We start from the raw sequence: 21922 nt of genomic DNA, 5'->3' as shown, positions 1-21922 counted from the left end.
ATCACTTTGTGATTTCACAAAATGGGATACCATGGCGATGGTCTTGAATAAACTTGCAAGGCACAGCGCAGGCTCTGCTGTTGGTTAGCATTGCTGGGGCCCTGGGTTAAACTCCTGGGGTGCTCTCTGTCTGGAGTTCTCCCGGGGTTCATGTTCATGTGGGTTTTCTCAGGGTGCTCTGGTTTTCTACAACAGTCCAAGGATATACTGGTTAATTACAGGAAAATGGACTGTACGTGCCCTGTGATGGACTGGCGTCCCATCCAGAGTATATCCTGCCTTGCACTCATTGCTTGCCGGGATAGGTCCCCCCATGACCTTGTATTGGGTAAAGTCGTAAGAAATGTTCTATTTGGTTTGTAAGCCATTAGCGAATTTGGCTGCATCCTAATGAATGCCTGGCTCTAAACCTCACATCGTTTTCAAGCAATTAGATACAGTAAGCAATCAATCAGAGTCTGCAGAGCTTTGCAAGGGTGATGCTTTTATTTAAGGAAAATAATATTCACAGGCACACTTCACAGATGACTGAGGAGTTGCAATTATGAAAACTCATTCAGACTTGCGAATTTAAGCAGTAAAGGGAGGGGGTCGGTGTCTGAATTAGGTTACAAAAAGTATTAAGCAATGTATTAGCAGTGCCACAACCTGTTGTTATTATTTATGATGTCTGTAATGTACTGTCTGCACTGTGTGGTGTTGCCTGTTGTTCTGTGTATGTCCCGAGAGATCAGCGCAAAAAAGAATTCCAATGTACGTGTACATATGGCAATAAACACCTCTACTACCACCGTTATAGGTTTAACAAGTTCTCTCAACACTCTAACAGTTCTTTTCTATTGCTTTATTTTCCATTTTAATTCATTGTAACATCCTGTACTGCTAGAAACCTGGGAAATACAGAAACAATATCAATATATTAACCTTTCTTGATGTAGATATTGAACTAAAAATATGTTTGGTCAAAAAAAGTATTTGTCAAACAGATCAATATGTGTTGCATTAATAGATCTGCAAGTTTATTTCAATTAACTGACTGCCCCTCAATTGTCTTCCCAATGGTTGTCAATTATCACCCAAGGATGATAGAAAAGATCAATACGGGACCCACACGCTCTCTGGTAGGATGAGTAGGTGTCGTTTCCAGAAAAATCCAGCCCACATACTGCTCACTCCAAATTCTCTTCAACGCTCTCTTGATTTGGGCATCACATTTATCTGTTTGCTGCCACTTTTGATACTAAAAATGTTTTGATAGGTCAATGGCAAACTCCACAGATTGTACTGCTGGAACGCTCCCATTCTAAAAACAAAATTACATGCGTAACAATATACTGTATATTTCTGAAATATAAAAAGCAAAGAGAACTGAGTCAACATGGTCATGATGGACAAGAGATTATATGAGAGAAAGTACATGCAGGCAAATTCTGGTGGTAGTATGACCAGTCAGTCCTAAAAAATGAATATGTTTTACAGCTGTTCCTCACTACATTTTGAAACGCATGTTGAAAGCAATGTAAAGGAACTTGAAATATGACAACTCAGTGGTTATTTATAGTAAGTGCTTTAGAAAGATGGCTGTGTCACAGGCTGGCTGCTAGGATATTTTTAATATTGCAGAGTTTAAACTGAAGATGGGTTATTCATTTGTTCTGATGGATTTTGTTCATACAATATCAGACAGATAAACTCAAAATAGTGAATCTTCAACACTATTGTCATCCTAACAAAATCCAACAAATATTTCTACAGTGGTAGTTATCCACATGTCAGTTTGTTGTGATTCCTTCATCTTTTCACAATCAACCATACAAAAACAATCTAGTTGAAGAATTAAGTCCTTAGTAGTTTGCGCCAGAGAATTAAAGGGTATCTTACCTTTGACAAAACAGGCTTGTTTTTTTCATAATGGATTTCCACATAGTCAGAGCATAACAGGTCGCTGGAAATAAAAAAACAAAACAACAAATTACATTAAATTACATTTATGTTCTTTCATCCTTTACTCGTTTTAACAAAAGCAGTAGCCAGAATTCTTTCAGTTAAAGAAAGGTCATCCAAATAGCCATTAAAGTTAAGATAAGAAACATGAGTAAGTTTACAAGCGCAAAGGGACCACTTCGCCCATCCAGTTAAGTGATCCCATCTCACCCCTTTTACTCGGTAGCTGGTTTCAGACTCCTCCATTTTTGCGCATAAAGGGATATCCCCTGTTTTCAGAGCTAAAGGCGATAAAAAACTAACTGTGTTCTGTGTATGTAACAGAGTAGAGAGCTCAGCTTACTCCCAGGCCTAACCACTGTCAGACCGACACTGAACCGACTGACTTATCCATCTTACAAGTCTTAGCAAGGGGCTCGTCCGAAGTGCAGGCTGAGCCCCGTGATCACAGGCCCCATCCTGGGTCACGTCACTGGCCGACAGTGACTGGGATTCCCCAAGCAAGGGCACATAATTGGCTGAGCACCACCGAGGGCAAGGTGAGGATTGTCAACCAGGGCTCTGCTGTGACACAGCGACCTCTGGGGCTTCCCGCGTTCTTGCGGGTATGCAACGCTGAAGAAGAGGGGCATTTCTTTCCTCCAGTCGCCCCTGAACTACTGTTGTGGGCCCGTGAACGCGGGCCATTACCATTAACACATCGCAGTGTAGTGTGTGATGTGTTAAAAGCCAGATGGCTCGAAGGCGGAGAGCTGGGAGGAGGGTGTCTACACGTCTTCATTTTCCTCTATGTGCACTCACACATAGAGGGGTCCTAGCTGAGAGCTGAGATGTGAAAAACGCACAACTGGGTATTCCAGTTTGGGTGGGTTAAAATGACTGTGGGCAGCACAGTGATGCAGGTGTCAGCATAACTGACTCTAGCAGCAGCACTGGGGCCGTGGGTTCAGCTCCACACCGGGTGTGCTATCTGTCTGGAGTTTGAATGTTCTCCCAGAGTTTGTGAGAGTTTTCTCTGGGTGTTCTGCTTTTCTCCCACTGTCCAAAGACATGCTGGTAGGTTAATCGGCTTCTGGGAAAATCGTCTCTGTGTGTGAGCTTGTGTCTGTGTTGTTTTCTGTGTGCCCCGGAAAGGACTTGCACCCTGTTCAGAATTTACCCTGCCTCGTGCCGGTTGCTTGCTGGGATAGGCTCCACCTCCTCAATCCATCTCAGAATTGGAGCAGTACTGTTATTGTAGATCTGTCGTTCAGCTCATAAACCGCCACATTGAGCCTCATCGAACTGCCGCCCCAACAAAACAGCCCAGGAGCAAAGGAGACTGCAGCTCTGTGTAAGACTCGGGGGAGTTGGTACTGGAGCTTTCTGTCATGTTCCACTCTGTCACCTGCAGTGGGGGAGCAGTTTTCCCCACTCCAGATCTCAGTGCTGGAAGGCTAATTTAGCCTGGCTCTCGGTTTTACAGATTGAAAGATGGTTTTTCATTAGTTCCACCTCCTCAGTCATCAGTCATCTTCTGACTTTACTGTCTGTTCTCACAGTGCTTTCAGGACCCAAGTAAAAAATAACTGATGTTACTTTGATTTTTTTTTTTTTGGTCAAATGATGTAAACATCCTTTAGAAAACGTACATAGTCTATGGGATACTGTACTCCACATACCGTCAAAAGGCAAGTCCAAAGTCAGAAAAATTAGTCATATAAAAATCTGAGTTTAGTGTGTTTCTTGACTAAAAGGAGAACTGAATCTCACACGACAAACGTTCAAGGAAATGTTACATATTAAACGACACATTTCATCCCCACAGTCTGACTTGGATCCTACCTAATCCCCCAAAATCTAGCCACATTTTCCAGTGGCTGCTGTTCATCAATAAGGCAAAAGGAAGACCATCTACCCCTGGTATCTTTCTAGTACAAATATTTGTTGAAATCTATGACAATATTCTACCATCTCCCTCCAACCACAGCCACTCTGAACAGAGAAACTGGAGGTAAAATTGACTTGAAAGCCATATACGGTCCAAGTTTTTTTAATTAGATTTTTCTCCAACCAGTTAGCCACTGATGAATGGACTGAAAGCAGTTTCCATGTGTTATTGGCTATAGCACGGTAAAGCTGGACATAACCGTAGTTTGCCTTCTGGGACTTTAAGCAGTGTAAGGTTAAACATGAAGCTTTGAAAGCCAGTTATTTTCCGGTTTCACTTAAGAAGAGAAATGCAATCTGTCTCAACGTGGAAGTGCAGGCCAATGTATCAATACTACCTAAGCCCTCCAGGCTCCAACCCGAGAAAGCACTGAAAATGGAAAGAGAAATGAACATAATTAGATCTGAGCTATTGTAACGCTACACTATCAAAGGTTAATGTTCTGTTTTCCCCTTTCGGGGATGACCCGTGGAGTCACTCGTGATAGGAGCGCACGAGCTCGAGCGCTCTAATGGTGAGAAATATAGTGGGGTCCAAGTGATTCCCCAGGGAAGACAAACACAGAAGCGCCACCGGCAAGTGCATAAAAATAGAACTGGGACAGCTCTAGAGCGAGGCAGGTTTCAAGGGAAAAAAAAACAGTCTAGGTAAAGAATGCAGGGGCTGAGAAGCCATACTGTTTCACACTAAAAATACCTCAAAGTGCCACAAAAGGGGAATGTGAATTCGTTTATAGAACATAGTGCATGCGCATGAACAGCAAGGCAAGGGGAAAATCTGACAGCCAGTGCTTCAGCTGAGCTTGAACACATACCTCCATTTCTCTACAATTACACAATCATGTGTCTTCAGACCAAACAGCACAGTGGCGCAGTGGTTAGCGTTGCTGCCTGGCAGTGCTGGGGCCCTGGGTTCAACTCCTGGGGTGCTATCTGGGTGGAGTGTGCATGTTCTCCCTGTGTTTGTATGGGTGTACTGCCATTTCCTCCCACAGCCCAAAAAATATGCTGGTAGGTTGGCCCTGGTGTCTGTGTGTCCGCCTTGCAATGGACTGGCACCCTGTCCAGGGTGTACCCTGCCTGCTGCCCTTTCCTTGACTTCAGCTCCCCTGTGCCCATAAATTGGTGGTTAAGTGGTTAGAAAATGGATGGATGTTTTTTAGAGCTGATAAATTTGTGCTCTCAGCACATGCATATGTGCACCAAACACATCTAATGACCTAATGTTCCATCCCATTCATCCCTTATTGGAAAGCCATTTACTCCTAGTAAAATCACAGAAACACAAAACCAGATCCAGAACTACACTAGAAAAGAAAAGAAAAAAAAGATTATTAGGCATATTACAATTTCTTGAATTAGGAATTTGTCTTTTTCGCATACCCCAACTTGCTCTCCATGAGACACACAGACAGGGAGAGAAGCTTGGGGTCAGAGCACAGGATCAGCCATTTATATGGCACACACAACTTAGAGGCACCTAAACTCATATGTCTTTGGAAGATGGGAGGATACTGAAGCACCTGGGGAATAGCCATGTGAACAAAACTGTCATATTCTGTGTGTCTGCTAATTCTGTTACTCCTTCTCAACCTCCTCTCACCCAGTGTGTTCTAGCGTCAGTTAACAGAACCGAAATTTGAAATTTAACAAGTAGAATGAGGATTAAAGGTTCAGCTGGGAAGAAATCACGCTTCCAGACCTTTTAAAACTTCTTCAAGTTTGGCACATTGGGTCAACAAGATGTGTAGGCCAAATACTATCATTAATCTTTTACACAGGCCTTATAACAATTAAAGAACATGAAGCAGATATCAGCATTTCCTTTTTAAGATAGTGTAGCGCTCTCGGGTTCACGTGGGTATGCGCCCTCATGTGGGTTCATCAAATTAATTCTTACAGTTAACATATTCAAAGAGGAATGAAAGATAAATTCTCAAATTAGACAGCTCTGCATTCAGCATTGTGCTTTCCAGTGTTTTTCCACAGGAAGAATAGTCTGTCTGCAGGTTACAACTTTAAATCCCCTATGTACTGTAGACACTCTGACTGCACCAGCTTGCAGACAGATAGCTGAACACCAAAAATCCTCTCTAGTCAGCTGCTCTGGAGATACTAATCTATTGAACTGCCTCAAAGGTCTGTCTGGAATTCTAAACAATTTCAGTCTTGTAAAAAAGGCACAAATTTTTTTGCTTTGTGCAGTCTTTCATTTGGGCTTGTTGATTTCTTTCATACCACCGAACTACGTATTATGTTACTTAGAAAAATATATAAGGTAACCAGCACTTATTTTTTCAACATTTTTGTCCTGAAAATTACTGTAGACACACAATTGCAAAACAATCTTGCCTGGCATGAGCTATTATTTATATAAACACTTGTTTTGCTCAAACTACGCTTGCATATTTGTTTTTTTTTAAAGTTACTGGTTCAGATGATTTGTTATAGCAGTAACTCAGTGCATTTGTATAACACTGACAGTACCCTCCAAATCTATTCCTACCCTCAATGAAATAGGCTTAAAGATCAAATAATAGATTTTCAGAGTGTATAATGATCCTGGCATTAAAAATATAAAAATGCTACCTTAACAGTGTTGCACAGAGAAACACCATAAATATTATGTCCAGATAACATCACATTTATTCTCAGCCCAGTAGTTAGTATTCTATGATTCCTCCTCTTGCTGGCTATTTAACTGAAAATATGCCAAATGTAGAGTGCTGTAAGGTTCTGGGACTTCCTAGGGAATGTTTAATAGCATTCCCCCATGCAGAAATGCTCTATGCCATTGTGAACCAAGTTAGGATCAAAATGTTCAACTGTACTGAGGTACAAATTGAGATAGCCAGTCAAATTTGTGTGCAGTTAACCATTCCCTTGTCGATTTGGATGTGGTTCTGGATCAATGGCCTGCTGGAAATCCTGAAACATTTTCTGGTACATGCCGAGTGGTCATTAATTTTTCCTAAGGGTGTCAGGACCTGTTCACTAAACCAACCCAAAAACATAACAAACCCCCACTACCCCACACAAACAGTATTTTCTCTGCATGAGCTTCCATCTTTTTACACCACACATATTGCTGATGAGCATGTCCCAAAAGCCCATCTTTTCATTTCATCTAACCACAAGACGTTGTTCCAGCTGTCATTCAGATTATGTTTGTTACGTTTGAGGTGCTTGTTTTTGTACTTTGGCCTCAGAAGAGGCCTCTTGCTTGCAGCAAAGCCTAGAAATACCACATTCATGCAGACAACTATAGATAGTTTTCCAGACTTGATATCCTGTTGCCTTGGGATTTCCGGTTACCTCCGAAGCCACTTCTTTGACAGCCCCTAGTGGCAAGATACACTTGTTTCCTCTTCCTGCCTTGGCTGCCACTATACCAGTAGTCTAAAATGTCTTACCATTCTTTTATAGCCTACCACATTCTCTGGAGTCGACAGCTGTCTTTGAAGAGCTCTGCCTTAAACCATGATGCAGAATGTAACTACAAAATGTTTTTAGCCTGTTACTTCCTTTATCACCCCAGGAAAACAGGAAACCCATAGTGACTGCTTTATGGTTCTGGGGGCTTCCTTTGTATTTCCAAAGAGCAGAATGTTACTGTAGACTTGTTTTAGCTGACATTTCACAGCAAACTGGGTGAATTTCTCTGGTGATTACAGCATAGCTAACCTGTGAGGCTGTGATTATACCATTTCAATAACCCATTCTGCTATAAATGTGTGTTTCTTCATATTTCAGGACTATATGAATAAGCAGGGCATTTACGGTGCAGATGTCACTTAAAGGAGTTTAATTGGATTCAGCATCTGGGAATGGGCTTTCAGTTCTTGGATAAGATTCCGAAGTTAGTTATGGGGACGTTAGTTATGTGCCAACAGCCCCGCTACGCAACCGATCAGCTAGAGAGTAGAGAAAAAGTGCTTCACATAGTGCTTGAATTAAGGGGGAGTATCAGGAAAGCCAGACTTTCCAAGCCTATAGTGGAATTTAGCCGGTACACCACAGTAAACACCTCTACTCCTTCATAAGATCTTTTAACGACCATGTCATCAGGACTTTGACTTAATTATGAGGTCTCTCATGGTCCACTTAACGCTAACCAGACCCCATCTTGCTTACGTTCTGAGATTTGAACAGCTTAGTCTGTTCTTTCTTTGACTACATGCTAATGTTCAGTCACAAGCCACTAAAGATAGAGTTTGGATTTTGTACTATTCTACTGAGCTGCAAGATCCTCAATTTGACATAGCTGTACCTGTTAGTTACTGTATGTTTTACGGCTATTGCTTTCACACTTCAACAGGAACTTGAACTGCACCCCCCCACAAGAGACCTGGTACTGCCCAGAAGAGCAACCCTCCCTCTTCACTGCCATTTAAACTCTATGGAGAGTCTTATACTTGTCCCTTGGACACTGTCTCTAACAGAAGACAATTCAATGTGCCATGTGTGGCTCTTAGCTCTCACTGTTTGCAATGGTATGTTCAAAAAGAAAAAAATAATTTGAAATAAATTGAAATTGAATATTGAAAAGGAGGTTCTACTTTCTCACAGAAAACGACTAGGGAAACAGAAAAACCAGAGTCTGAATCAGTGGTGGTCCAGGTTTCATGTCTAGAATATGTCATATTGTAGATCAGGTATCTCAGCTTCTTTGGTCCATGAGTAGTCCAGATTTCGACACGACCATAATTTAAACATTTTAAACAATCAAAAATGAATGACTTGATGGCTGGGTGGGTCAGAAGAGTACCAACCTTACCCATTCTCCCTGTGCAATCAACGAGCTTTTACTACGGTATGAGCCGTGATGAAAAAAATTGGGCTACTCTCAGTAACAATGAAGGTGTCGCTTCAAGGTGTTATTGTCTTTGTCACCTGGGAATGGGTGTGAGGTTCTTGGTTAAACACAATCAATGGACTTATGGTTTCCTGTTGACACTTATGGTTATAGTTACGGTCTGCTAAAACACCGCAATTCAAATTTTCATGGCTGGGTAGCACGTTGCAGACTGCAAGTGGCAGGAGGAAGGTTGCTATGACACTCACGCTAGTGACGAGTGGGGGAGAGTATAGTATTACCCATTTTGTGGTTGGCTTTTGCTACACAGGATGTAAACATAATCTAAAGCTAAGCTATTTGGCTCATGCTCATAACACAGTGTTTGAGGTTTGAGGTTGTAGGTGGTGGCTTACAGGTATTATTAAACTAAAACTATTTTTGTGCCTGTAAAAACCAAGACTAAAAGAACAAAAAAGTCAATCAGGCAAATGACCAGACGACATTTCAATGTGTTGGCTGTTACACCTAGTGAAAAGCAGCAGAATACTCTGGTAAGCCAGGCGGTGTTCAATGGAGGTACAGTTTGTTATTTATACATGTACAATGAAAATTAATTAAAACCAGCTGTTAATTTATTAACCATTCATTCTTATCCAAAACAGTAACGCAATGAAATATGCCAATTTCTTTGAGTAAAACCTTTCTTTTACTCTACCCCTCTCCCTCTCGTTCTCTTCTGAAGAGATCAAATCCCCAAATTCAACTTACACTATTCTTTACCTGATGTAGCTTTCATTTCTCAACATGACACTCTATAAATGCTCTGTAGCATCTTTTTTGCACATTGGGAAATGTGTCCTGAAGCCCTTTTTGCCAAGATTACCAGGTTTTCTATGCAAAACGTGAGAAGAATTTAATTTTCAGTTTCGCTTTTCTCAAAAGTCAATATTTAGGAAATGTTAGACAATGTTATTATGGCAACGTTATATAAAATAGCCATTTAGTACCAGTGAATTCACAAAAATCATCGTAGTAAGTATAAAAGAATGACAATTCAGCCTACTTAAAAATACTTAATATCTAGGTGGATAATAACAATCACAGTATCAGTAACAGTAAATTAATGAAGGAAACTGGGATTTCTAATCAATGAATGAGAGGCCCACAAAGATGGTATTTCAGTCTTGAAAGTCGCACTGGAGCCAAAGGAATCAATGACTTACAGAGGAGTTTGAGTATGACCTCAAAATGCCCATTAAACACATATAATTGTGTTTCACAGGTCACATTCCAGAGATCCTGCTTACTGAATGTTAATGAGGCTCTAGCAATTTTTCAAAGGCTCTGCAGTCACGTCACGTCCAGACATGTAGATTCAGAACATTGGGTTTTTATATTCCTGAGTTAGCTTTATCTCGCTTATGATCGGCCACTGCTTCATGTGAACAAGGCCTGTGTTCTGAAGAGACAACCTGAACAAGTTACACTCAAAAACAAAACTATAGGCACCAGAATCAACGTAGGACTGGGATCTGTTAGCCATTGCAAAAACAATACTGTAAAAGTAACTACAGTATATCATCCATTTTAGGGGTTGCCTCCTTGTTTATATAACTTCTTAATGCAGTTATTTTTCTAATGCGATGGACTTTGTAAGTGCACTGCTATGCAGAGGCCTTGGACATTGTATATTATTTTACTCTTTCATTTAGATTTTCTTACCTATTCAAAAACACAGTTTTCTCCTCAAGATAATACTTAATCCCGATCAACCTTTCTTGTTATGCAAAACTTAAGGTAGTTCATGTTTACATTTAAACTTTTAAATTTATGAATATATGCAGAGAAATAAATTATGTTAATAAGGAGAGATGCTGGACAATGAGTCAATTCAATTTAATGGGTCAATGTGACAGGTTAGCTACTGCAATACTTTGTACTGGGTACTTACATACTTACATACAGTTTAACATGTGTTGTTAAGATCACAGGTGTGTTCCATGTGTGCTGAAGTGGAGTTTTCATGTGCAAAGTGTTCCTGAGTCACACTTCCAAGACTCTTTCATAGATTCAGGTACTGTATATGTTTCACTGCAGTCAACCCTGTTACATAATCTAAGGAAAATACATTGTCTAAAAATGCTTATTTTTCCCCCTTGAGACACTTTTTTACAGTTTATGTTGCGTCACACTACTGTAAATAGCAACAGACTAGACACTAAATAGCTACACACTCCAAGGTGCTAACACTTCATTCAGCATTTTTTTTTATGATGACAATTTTCAAACAAAATTTATGATAATCTGTGACAACAATGTCTCTTCTTGAGCACACACGTAAATTGGCCTTTGCAGAAAGGTCATCTCAAGGTCACCTAGTATCCTGTGTCCAGTAACCCAACAGACGTCTGTGTACAGCTCTAGAGAGTTCAGTACACTCTGATAAGAGTGTATAACACTGACCATCCCCACATCTTGAGGCACAATGACACAGGAGAGAAGACCTGCAGTAGTCTGACAGACAAGCATGAAGCCTGAATTCTACCTCACCGACATATACAGTATCGGAGCACGGAGAAAAGTTGATTTTGGAGAAATATAAAAAATGTTGTTATATTCCGGATACAATAATTATTATTATTATTATTATTATTATTATTATTATTATTATTATTATTATTATTGCTTACACTTAAAGTATATAGCGCTTTTCTGGACACTCCACTCAACACACTTTACAGGTAATGGGGACTCCCCTCCACCACCACCAATGTGCAGCATCCACCCGGATGATGTGATGGCAGCCATAGTGTGCCAGAACGCTCACCACACAACAGCTATCAGTAGGGAGGAGAACAGAGTGATGAAGCCAGTTCATAGATGGGGATTATTAGGAGGTCATGATTGGTAAAGGCCAATGGGAAAACTGTCCAGGACGCCAGGATAACATCCCATCTCTTTTTGATAAACACCATGGGATTTTTAATGACCACAGAGAGTCAGGACCTCAGTTGTAAGTCTCATCCAAAGGATGGTGCCTTTACACAGTATAGTCATGTCATTTGCCAAACAGCTTTATACCATACAGAGCCTACCCGGCAAGCAACGAGCGCAAGCCATCAAAATACTTCTTTCATTGGTCATTTTAGCAATATTTTTCCTACTCTGCCTGTTTAATCTATGTCACAACCCATTCAGTTCATACCTGGATATTAAAGAGGTATTAACCCTCCTGCTAAAATGACTAATATTTAAGATGCTTTTGGAAAAAAACATGAAACATTTGGCTATTACATGAAATACATTCTACGTTTCAGTCCGTTGGAAATGACAAATTCCATCTTACTTATAAAACTGTATCACTCTGTATTAGACCATGAACAGTATATCAGACACTAAGGATGGTTTGTAAAACATAATGGTACACATGGAAGAGAAAACACTACACAGATAAGATTATTCTTTTTTCTTAATACTTTCAAAATTATCACTCTTTGCAAACAATAATTATAGATTTAGATTTTGTAGCCATGTTGTTCATATGCTATTTTGGCTTGTGTCAAGAAACAGCTGGATGAGACCCTCAGATGAATTAGGTACTAGCAACCAAATGAACTAAGTGAGCCTCTGTATCCTTTCTAATGTTCTTACAAGACAGATTAATTTTAAAACGTTTTCTTGCGATTTAAATGTTAATAACATATGTACAGATTCAGTACACGTCTCTCTTAATTAACCTAAACAAGGACTAAGGCTCTTGGCTCCTCTCTTGAGCCAAGAGACTCCTTAACCCAGCACTTTGCATGTAGCCAGATCTCAATCAGCTTTATTCGTAATTTATTTCACTTTTATTGAAATGGACTCAGGAAGCCACCTTGCCCAGGCCCCCCAAAAAATCGATGGTGATCAACGTAATAGGCTTTTGTACTACAGGTACAAGCGCCAGAAAGACTTCAATTAGCGAAGTACACCTATGCGATTTTAAGAATGTGAAAGAGAAACACGCTCTGCCAGATGATTTCAACTAGAAGCACTGAACGACAAAATTAAAATCCATTCAGCTTTGTTACAACCTACTGCCCTATTTGATAAACTGCTAGAAATTTCAGAAATAGAACAAAACTTGTGATATAATACAACATTTCCAATATATAAATCAATTATTACTTATGAACAAGATTTTCTTTACCTAAGTGGAATAAGAAAACTATAGTTTAGAATATTATAGTATATAAGACTATATAGTCTTGTAAACTGCCTTTACCTCATGTTCTGGAAAATGATCCGCATCAACAATTTTTTTTAAAGTATCAGACACCATAATCACACATTTTGGCAATGTAATCCAATCCGTATATATTATGTAAAAAAACAGCTGGATCTTATTGTAGACCTCACTTACAGTACAGTATATTGCTGTGCAACTTTCAATATCCTCAATGTCTTCTTCTGTTTCATGTACTTAAAAAAAATCTATTTCTGAATTGGAAATGTGGGGAAATGTATCTCTAATTTGTTAAATGTATCTAGTAACAGGTCATGTTTCCTGTGAAAAGCTCATAGCATCAGTTTGGGACAAAGCCAGAGAAAATGAATCTGTTTAGAACTCTACTGCATTGTTTCTAGATATCACTAAAAAAACTGAAACCTCTTGGTCCTATTTTTAGCTCTCAAAATGGCTTGCTGTGTATGCCAATTTAGCATCACTGAAAAACAAAAGGAAAATTCTAGTAAAATGGCACAAAATTAGCTTTTCTATTACAGTTCCAATCACAGATCATTTCACTGCCCTTCTTCATGCCTTTTTCATGCTTTTCAGGATTTCTAATATGAGACTTTATCATACAAGAAGTTAGGGGGTCCCAATTCAAGTCCAAACACTTGCTGGATTTTGGTCCATCTGAAGACGAATTTAAATTACTACACCTTTAAAAGCCTTCATAGTATTTTCAATTTGAGATGTTTTTTTTTTCAGTTTGTAAATTTAAACATTTGCCTCTACTCTGTGTTTCTTACGGAACTGAAAGTTTTCTGACCTTGGAGAAGAAAGTATCTTGCGAAGGCTCAAACCAAGCAGCTTGTTCAATCAATTAAGGATTTAAGTAAAAAGCTTACCAGCAATGAAACCTGAGAGGTGTGGGTCTCCACCATAATAAGCTATTCTTTAAAACTAAAGATTTTAAAAGTGCAATCAAAAAGACTTGCATTGTTAAACTATGTTGGTCTATCAAAGCAACTATTGCTTGTTTACAAACATTTGACAACATTTTCTGTTTTCTTTTACTACTGCTTTTAAGAGTTTTGCAACCATTCCTTGATTCATTTACAATAATTCATCTCAAAGTATGGAAATTCATATTTAATGCAATAGAATTATCTATGCACTTAAACAGTTGACTCTTAAGTTACTGCTTCAGAGATGCTCTTTCTAATTATAAAGCAGGCTATAATATTCAAGTTTTGATCAATACTGATAAAATCTGCTTTATAAATCTCCTTCTAAAACATTTTCATTTTTTTTGTTGTTGGCACAGCGTCCTTTATATGAGGTTGTCACAGAGTGTCTCGACGGACAGGGTTGTACAATAAAATAAGTCAAAAGGAAATTAGTGTAAGTACTGTAGATGCAAAGTAGCACAGAGGAGAGAAAAATAAATCTCCAAGTGTCCAAGGCCCGACTGTTTGTCTCATCTCCAGGCACAAGCTATTTGTATTTGAATGACAGTATACTGTATGTGTGGCCATCCTGGGAGAGGTTGCGTGTATTCTGCGAGCATATGCAACTCACAACTGGCAACTCACTGAAGCTCAGCAGGTGTGAGCCTGGTCAGTACCTGGATGGCAGACCTCCTGGGAAAAACTAAGGTTGTTGCTGGAAAATGGTGTTAGTGTGATCAATAGGGAGTGCACTTCAGTATAGTGATGGGAACACTATACTGTAAAAAGGTGCCGCCCTTTCGATGAGACTTAAAACCGAGGTCGTGGCTCAGTGGTCATTAAAAATTCCAGGGTGTTTCTCGAAAAAAGTAGGGGTGTAACCCTGGTGTCCTGGCCAAACTTCCCCCTGGCCTTTACCAATCATGGCCTCCTAATAATCCCCATCTCTGGCTTCATCACTCTGTTCTCCTCCCCACTGATAGCTGGTGTGTGGTGAGTGTACTGATGCTGTTCAGCGCACTGTCACATCATCCAGGTGGGGCTACACATTGGTGGTGGTGGAGGGGAGTCCCCATTATCTGTAAAGCGCTTTGAGTGGAGTGTGTGTGAGTATGTAAGTGTAAGGATATTATGAGTAGGATAGTATTTTTATTTCTGTTTATTCTACCTTATTATTATTCCATTGGGGTTAGTGTAGGACAGATGATAGCAGATGTGCACTGTAAGAGGGAGTGGGTGTGTCCTAGTCCCCTGCATTGATCTGATCTAACCTGGATCTGTCCTGGTTCACCTAGGGATTCTCACCAGGTGGAGTCGGTGCTGTGTGAATGCAGGAGCAGCCCAAGTCTTTCTCATGGAGGATGAAGCTCAGGAAGGGCCAGGAGTCAGGGAAAGGGGATGGGACTGCATTTCTTCCGTGGATTTCTCCAATTAAAAAAAAAAAGCACTGCACTGTACACCTACAGTGTATTGGTCAAGTCATTTCCTGCATCCATAAAACGCCAAGTGGTGAAGTCTTCGTATGAAGAAGAAACAGCTGCTAAACTGACAAAGAATAGAAAAACTATTCAAAATCAACAGCTCAACACCGAAGAGCAAAATAAGTGTTGCCAAATCGCATCACTGAAAAGTACTTCAAGTCAATGGGAATTTCTGGCATTTTCTTATGATGGATGAAAAAGAATACAGTTTAGAAGCTAGCAAGAAATAAGTTACCTCAACAATTTTCTTAAACCATTGCCCATTTTTGGTGGAACAGGTAAATTTTAAAGGCAAGCATTTAGAAACCACCTGTCTTGCTACTTTCCTTTTGAACTTGATACAACACTGCGGTAAAAAGGCTGAACTGAGCTTGCCTTTTCTGTTACTCTGTGTACTCTTTCAAGTAGGAGCTCTAACCCAGGAACCAGACAGGAAACCGACAATCCGAGAACATAACTGTCTGGACCTCTGATAATGAAATCCTCTTCTCTCATTTACTCCCTATTTTCCTTGTGGGGTTGAGTTCCCAGGTGCCAGAGAATCCATTTCCATATACTGTACTTCTCAGTTATCACTGTAAGAGCTGGGACCATTTGGAAACTCCAGTTTGCGGTGATACTACCCTCAATAGAGATTTATAGAAATGCTTTTGCTTAAGGCACTTTATAGGCAGAGACCCAACTTAAATAAGCAAATAGGATTTTATCCTGAGTTAAGGGAAATTCAGATATATAGTAAGAAACCTGATCACCAAAGGATCCACCACCAATATTTTTGGTCAAAAGCAATCTGGGCATCCCTCTCTTTGATAAGGGAAACTATAATACATAAAGCTTAAAATGGTGATAAAATCTATGTGACTAAAAACTGGAAGCCATGTGCTCTATAGAGCTCATGGCAAGGAAAACAAGTCAAATTCTAAAAGGGCTGCAATGCTGAAGGTGAAGATGGAGTTAGGCCAACAGGTAGGGAATCATCACTGTCAATCTCAAAACCATCAAACAAGAAGGAAAGATTCTAAACATAGTCACCCAGCACAAAAGCAGAAAGCCCCCGTCAGCCTATAAACAGAAAACGAATTTTCATGCAAACCAATTAGCCCATTGCTTATGATCAGAATATTTTGACTGGTTCACTCAAGCAAGGCTGTACCTTATTGCTCAAATCCAAATTCATTCAACCTACTGTACGACACATGCCCTACTTCCAAGCTTCTGCTTCTCAGGCTCTTGCTAGTAATGATAGTCGCAATCTGTGTCTGTTTTCCTTCCAGACGTCTCTCCCCAGTGTTTAGATGACAGACATCTATTCTTCAGCCCCGTAACCACCTGCTGGCATCCGCACTGGGTTAAATGTAGCTCCAGAAACTCACTGTCTGTGCCGCATGGCCCTCTGCCACATCAACACCTCAGCATTAATGTACAATATCTATCTTATAAGCAGGTCTACTCAATCCTTTGTGGATCCGACTGATGATAAGTCAGTCTATATCAATATAGACTGGTCTCATTCATCAGATCAGGTAAGTTAAGGTGATCCTATCAATAAATGTTCTGTATTCTATACACTTTTATCATCCAAAACTAGGCAGAAAAAGCCAAAATATTGACTTGATTAGTAAATTGCGGTCTCCATCACAGAGAAGTTACTTGTACACATGGAATATCAATCATTTCCTCCACTTTCCCATGTTTCCTTTATTGAATCAATCATATTGTATGCTCAATATTTGTGACGTTCTGCAGCCTGAAGTTATTGGTATTCTACATTAGTGTGTGTGGGGCTTTCTCGGTTCATTCTATCTCATCCCTGAGTCAGGCTGGGGTCCCTCAAAACCAAACTCTCATCGATAAAATTTCTCTGTTTTATTATTATTGCAAAAAAAAATCATCATTGTACTGTGGGGGTCTGGAACAAGCAGCTCAACCATGACCTGGAAAATGACACACTGGCTTCTTCCAAAAATGTCCTAGATGAGCTTCTCAGATCATTTAACTACTACAGACTGAATGAGCCAAATGGTCACCTCTTGATTCTAATCATTATTATTTTCCTAGTGTTATAAAGCAGATCTTAGTGTTATAAAGTTATTTATATTCATGGCATATAAAAACTACAAGATCAAGAAAGAAATCTGCATCACCTTTCAACGCACTGAAAACATCACAAAAACAGATCATTCTCCTGTAATTCTGGTATCAAATGGAACAAGCTAAAATAATATAAAGTAGAAATGTTGCTTTTTTAAGAACATCATTTATCATCCAAACTTCTTTGTATCATTCACGCGGCATGTATCCAAACATTCCTTTTAATTGGTATACTTCAAGATAAAGTTAAAACTACGATTATTTCAACCTTATAAAATTATGAAAATCTACATTTCTAAAAGCCTGAGGAAAGTTACTTTTGCTGTACGGAACTAGGAAACCCGACAAATGTGTTTCTCAAACCACTTAACCATTATATACCTCTACAGCCTAAATAGGTGCTTCATAGTCAAATTGAATGATTTAATTTATTATATTTGAAGGAAGATATAAGATGTGAAGAAGGGATTAACTGATTCCTTTCTGCACAAGGACTGGACTTCTTGTGACAGAAGACATTCCAGGCTTAGAGTTATGGTAGCAAAGGGGGATAGCGGATAAGGATTCCAGGTGCCAGCTAGAAACCCCCCCAAGGAAGGAAACCTAAAACTGACCATTAAAAGTGGTCAAAGTCTGGGAACTGTCCGAACACCGTGACCTCTCCCCATTAGCATGGAAACGAACTAGGTCAGAAGCAGCTGAAATGTGCTATATAAAGCAGATGTTTTGTACCTGTATTTGGAACAATACTTCGGTCTTATTGTTCCTTGCATGCAATAAAACTCATCTGTTTAAACTTCATCTCGGGATCCAGAACGTATTTGTCTGTTACAACATATTCAATAAATGTCATTTTCTGGGAGTGCTGCCTATTTCTTTAGGCTTATTGCTGAGCTGTTTATTTCTGCAGCTCTATGAGGAAGACGGAAAAGTACATTTTTGTTTGTTCTCTGTAAAGGTTAGAATTGATATTCTCACTTTGCATCCGTACCTTCTGTAGAATTAGTCAACAATTCCATTAAAAGAACATGAGAACATGAAAAAGGTGTTCAGGTTACATGAAAGGGGGGCATGTAGGCTCCTAGCAGCGTAAGGATTTAAGTACTTTGGGAGCTACTGTATGACTTAAATCACCTGACCTTCAATCAGGTGGAAAAAAAAATGCTGGCTGTAGACTAATATACCCCTCTGTGCAAAACACTGTCTCCGGTTTTATTTTTGGATCCTAAATTTAATTTTCTCTTTACATTCACTTGGTGAAGCCATTTATCACTTCTCCTACTTGATCTGCTACTGTATGTACTAGGTATGGTGCAATGATCTGCAGTATAGTGGGGATGCTGACACAATGATCTGCTGCATAATACGAATGCTGGCAAAGTGATCTGTTGGCTAGTGGGGATGCTGGCGCAATGATCTGATTAATGGTGAGGATGCTGGCCCAATGATTTGCTGGCTAGTGGGGATGCTGGCCCAATGATCTGCTGTTTAGAGGAGATGCTAACACAATGATCTGCTGTCTAGTGGGGGTGCTGGTGCAAGATAAGATCACTTTATTGGCCATATACAATTTCTTGCATTAGGAATTTGTCTTTTCACATACCCCAACTCGTTCTACATGAGACACACAGACAGGGAGAGAAAAGCTTGGGGTCAGAGTGCAGGGTCAGCCATTTATACAGCACCCCTGGAGCAGTTGGGGTTAAGGGCCTTGCTCAATGGGGTAGGATTCCTCTGTTGGCCACGGGATATGAACCGGCAACCTTCCAGCCACAGGTCCAGATCCTTAGCCACAGAGCCACCACTCTGATGTGCAGTAAGTCCCCTTCTATGATCCTTTGCAATTTAATTCAGTTTTATTTTTGTAATAGCACTCCTCACAGGTGTCACAGAGTGCTTCCACTGTTATTTACAATAAAAAAGGAATGAAAAGTGATTTATAATATTCATTTATTTATAATTTATTTACAATAATCATTATTATAATTATACAGTACAGTATATATGAACTATATACATATAGTCACTCTACTTGAAGGTGTCTCCTGCATTAACTTGGTTGATTGCTTTCAGAAATTTCAATTCCTGAATCAAGTCTCCATACAGTACAATCCCCTGTGGTCCAAGATAATTTATTCCAGCTTCTGCGTTCTGGCATTCTCTTCAAACCAAAACATAGTATTGTTGCTTTTCTTTTCCAAGATCAGCAGAACAAAATTCATTGTAGTGCAGTGTAATCACCACGTGTTCTGAGTTCTGACTAATGCTTTGTACAATTTTAGCATGATGTGGCTTATTTAAATTCTACTCCATCATCAATCCAATATCTACAGTGATCCGTTGTGACCTTTGCTATTGCTGTATTTGCAGCTTTTGAAATTCCAAAAACAGTTGTTAGTACATTTCAGGTTAAGGTTAGGACTTCAGTTAAGATTAAGACTAGGTAATGTTTAATTTAGAGTTATGGATAATAATGGGGTCAGTTTAGATGTATATTAAACATATACAGTATACAGTAATTAACTATTCTATCTAGAGAAAAGGTCAAGATGAATAGAACATTTTTCCCTGATTAATTTGAAACAAATTTTATATATTTTCCATAATATATTTAATGCGGTTAAGAAGCCCGTTCTTTCTATCTCTCCATCAAAGTTTTTAAATATTCACCTCAAAATCATTTTATTTTTTCTTCTTGGTGGTTATTTCAAGATACATTGCTTCAGATATCTGACCGCTACAATAAAAGGTCTATTTTGATAATTGATCAAATTCAACCTAAGAGTAAGATTGGCCCCATTTAATATGCACTGAAAATATTAACCAAAATAAAAGCTTTCAACAAAGCTAAACTTGTAGTCTGTCCTAAAATGTATTCATTAGCCAAAGAGGAGAGCTGATATTCATTGATATTTATCATAGAAGGATCTGCATAAAAGTACCAGGGTTTGTCTTGGTTTGCTTCCCTGATGTTTTTTGATAGATGTCCTAAAAGCTGACATTTAACTAGTAAGTTTTTTTGAATGAACCCAAGATTAATTATACAGAACCACCCAGCTCTCAGAAGTATCAGAACTACGGGTCATTGCACAGGATTTCCTGATGAAGTGGTAGCATCCACTTAAGCTTAGCCCTTTCAAAGTCATGAAATGTATTATCTACAACGTGCAAACACAAAGCCTGAACATTGACAATTCGTCACGACTTCAGTGGATAGGAAAAATAAGTCACTAGCACTTTGACTAACAGCAGTGAGGAGTGTCAATTTAAAACAGTAATCACAACAACAGAAATTCTCTGTCTTCCTTCCAATCAGTTCTTAAACACACGACTCCACAAAATTCATAGTGAATTCTAAACCCCTGACTACGTGTCAGTCAATTCACTCCAATGAAACACATCTCAGATATTTTTTTTAGTTTTTCTTTAAGTAATCACCCCTTCAGCTATTCCCTAATTATTTAATAAGTAATAAAGAGGGATTAATATATATGTACCTAGACAGATGTGCTTAAAAAATGTTTTATTACGACACTCTTCCCTCTCAACACTAATACATGCATCTAATATCTAACCTGTTCATTGTAAATTGTGCTGAAAATGTGTTTCTTTTATTGTACTATGGTTCTAAAGCATTACTATTTCAAAACTCTGTGCTCCAATAGAGTATTTGGAAATGTTTACCCAAAATTGCTATTATTATTATTATTATTATTATTATTATTATTAAGGGATGACTTCTAAGGGATTCATTCTGATGAGCACTCATTACATGAGAGGGATATGCAACCAAATACTAACTTTACACTAGTTTAATTTACTTTAATTTGTCCCAATACTTATACTGACCTAAAATTTGAGATCAAACACAAAGGATCAACTGCAACAGACTAAAAGCAGCATACTAACTGCAATTCAGCCCATGGTTAGCATGCAGCCCTGTGCTAAACTTGTGCACCTTAGTCTGCAGTTCTATACTGAACCTGAGCTTGACCGCAACGAACCCAAAGTACCAGGTTCTGCGCTCTAGAGGTTACTAAATTAGGAGACTGACTTAAACCACCTCTTCATATGACTTAAACCACCTCTTCACCTCTTGATAATTTAGTAGTGTACTAAGCGGAACACTGGATCATGTTAGAATGTTTCCAAATATGGTGGCAATACTATTGTCATTACATAATTAATTTATGCATCCATTGTTTATAAAATTCTGGTAATATATCATTAAAATTGCTTCAATAAACCACCCCACCTCCTCTCTGCAGTTCGTACTAATTAGAACAACAAAGCTCAGCCCTTTGCATCGTACTAAGCACAAGTTCGGCGTGTCTCCAACTTTGTTCCGCAAGTTTTTTTCATTGTAATCAACCTCAGACCTAGCGATGATCTCCAGATAGTACCATAACTAGTCTGTACCTTCTGCCCGCAATTGACCCAGAAACATTCTAGCATGTTTACAATGTACTGTATGCACAAGAATATCCAGAAATAAATGCTGACATTATGTACTTTAGCCTTA

General features: G+C 39.2%; 1 protein-coding gene across 6 annotated transcripts in view; it reads right to left on the bottom strand.

Annotated features, from left to right (window-relative positions):
• adam23a (ADAM metallopeptidase domain 23a) overlaps nucleotides 1–21922 on the bottom strand; it is a 106455-nt gene that overhangs the window by 69710 nt on the left and 14823 nt on the right. For all 6 annotated transcript variants that reach the window (XM_069196382.1, XM_069196384.1, XM_069196381.1 and 3 more), the window contains exon 4: nucleotides 1882–1945. In XM_069196382.1, the coding sequence (XP_069052483.1) occupies nucleotides 1882–1945 (64 nt within the window). The remainder of the gene's footprint in view (nucleotides 1–1881; nucleotides 1946–21922) is intronic.

This window comes from Lepisosteus oculatus, chromosome 12, assembly GCF_040954835.1.
Source record: "Lepisosteus oculatus isolate fLepOcu1 chromosome 12, fLepOcu1.hap2, whole genome shotgun sequence".
In the NCBI taxonomy this organism is placed as follows: domain Eukaryota; kingdom Metazoa; phylum Chordata; class Actinopteri; order Semionotiformes; family Lepisosteidae; genus Lepisosteus; species Lepisosteus oculatus.
Note: the sequence above shows the minus strand (reverse complement) of the source record. Positions and strands in the feature narration are given on the sequence as shown.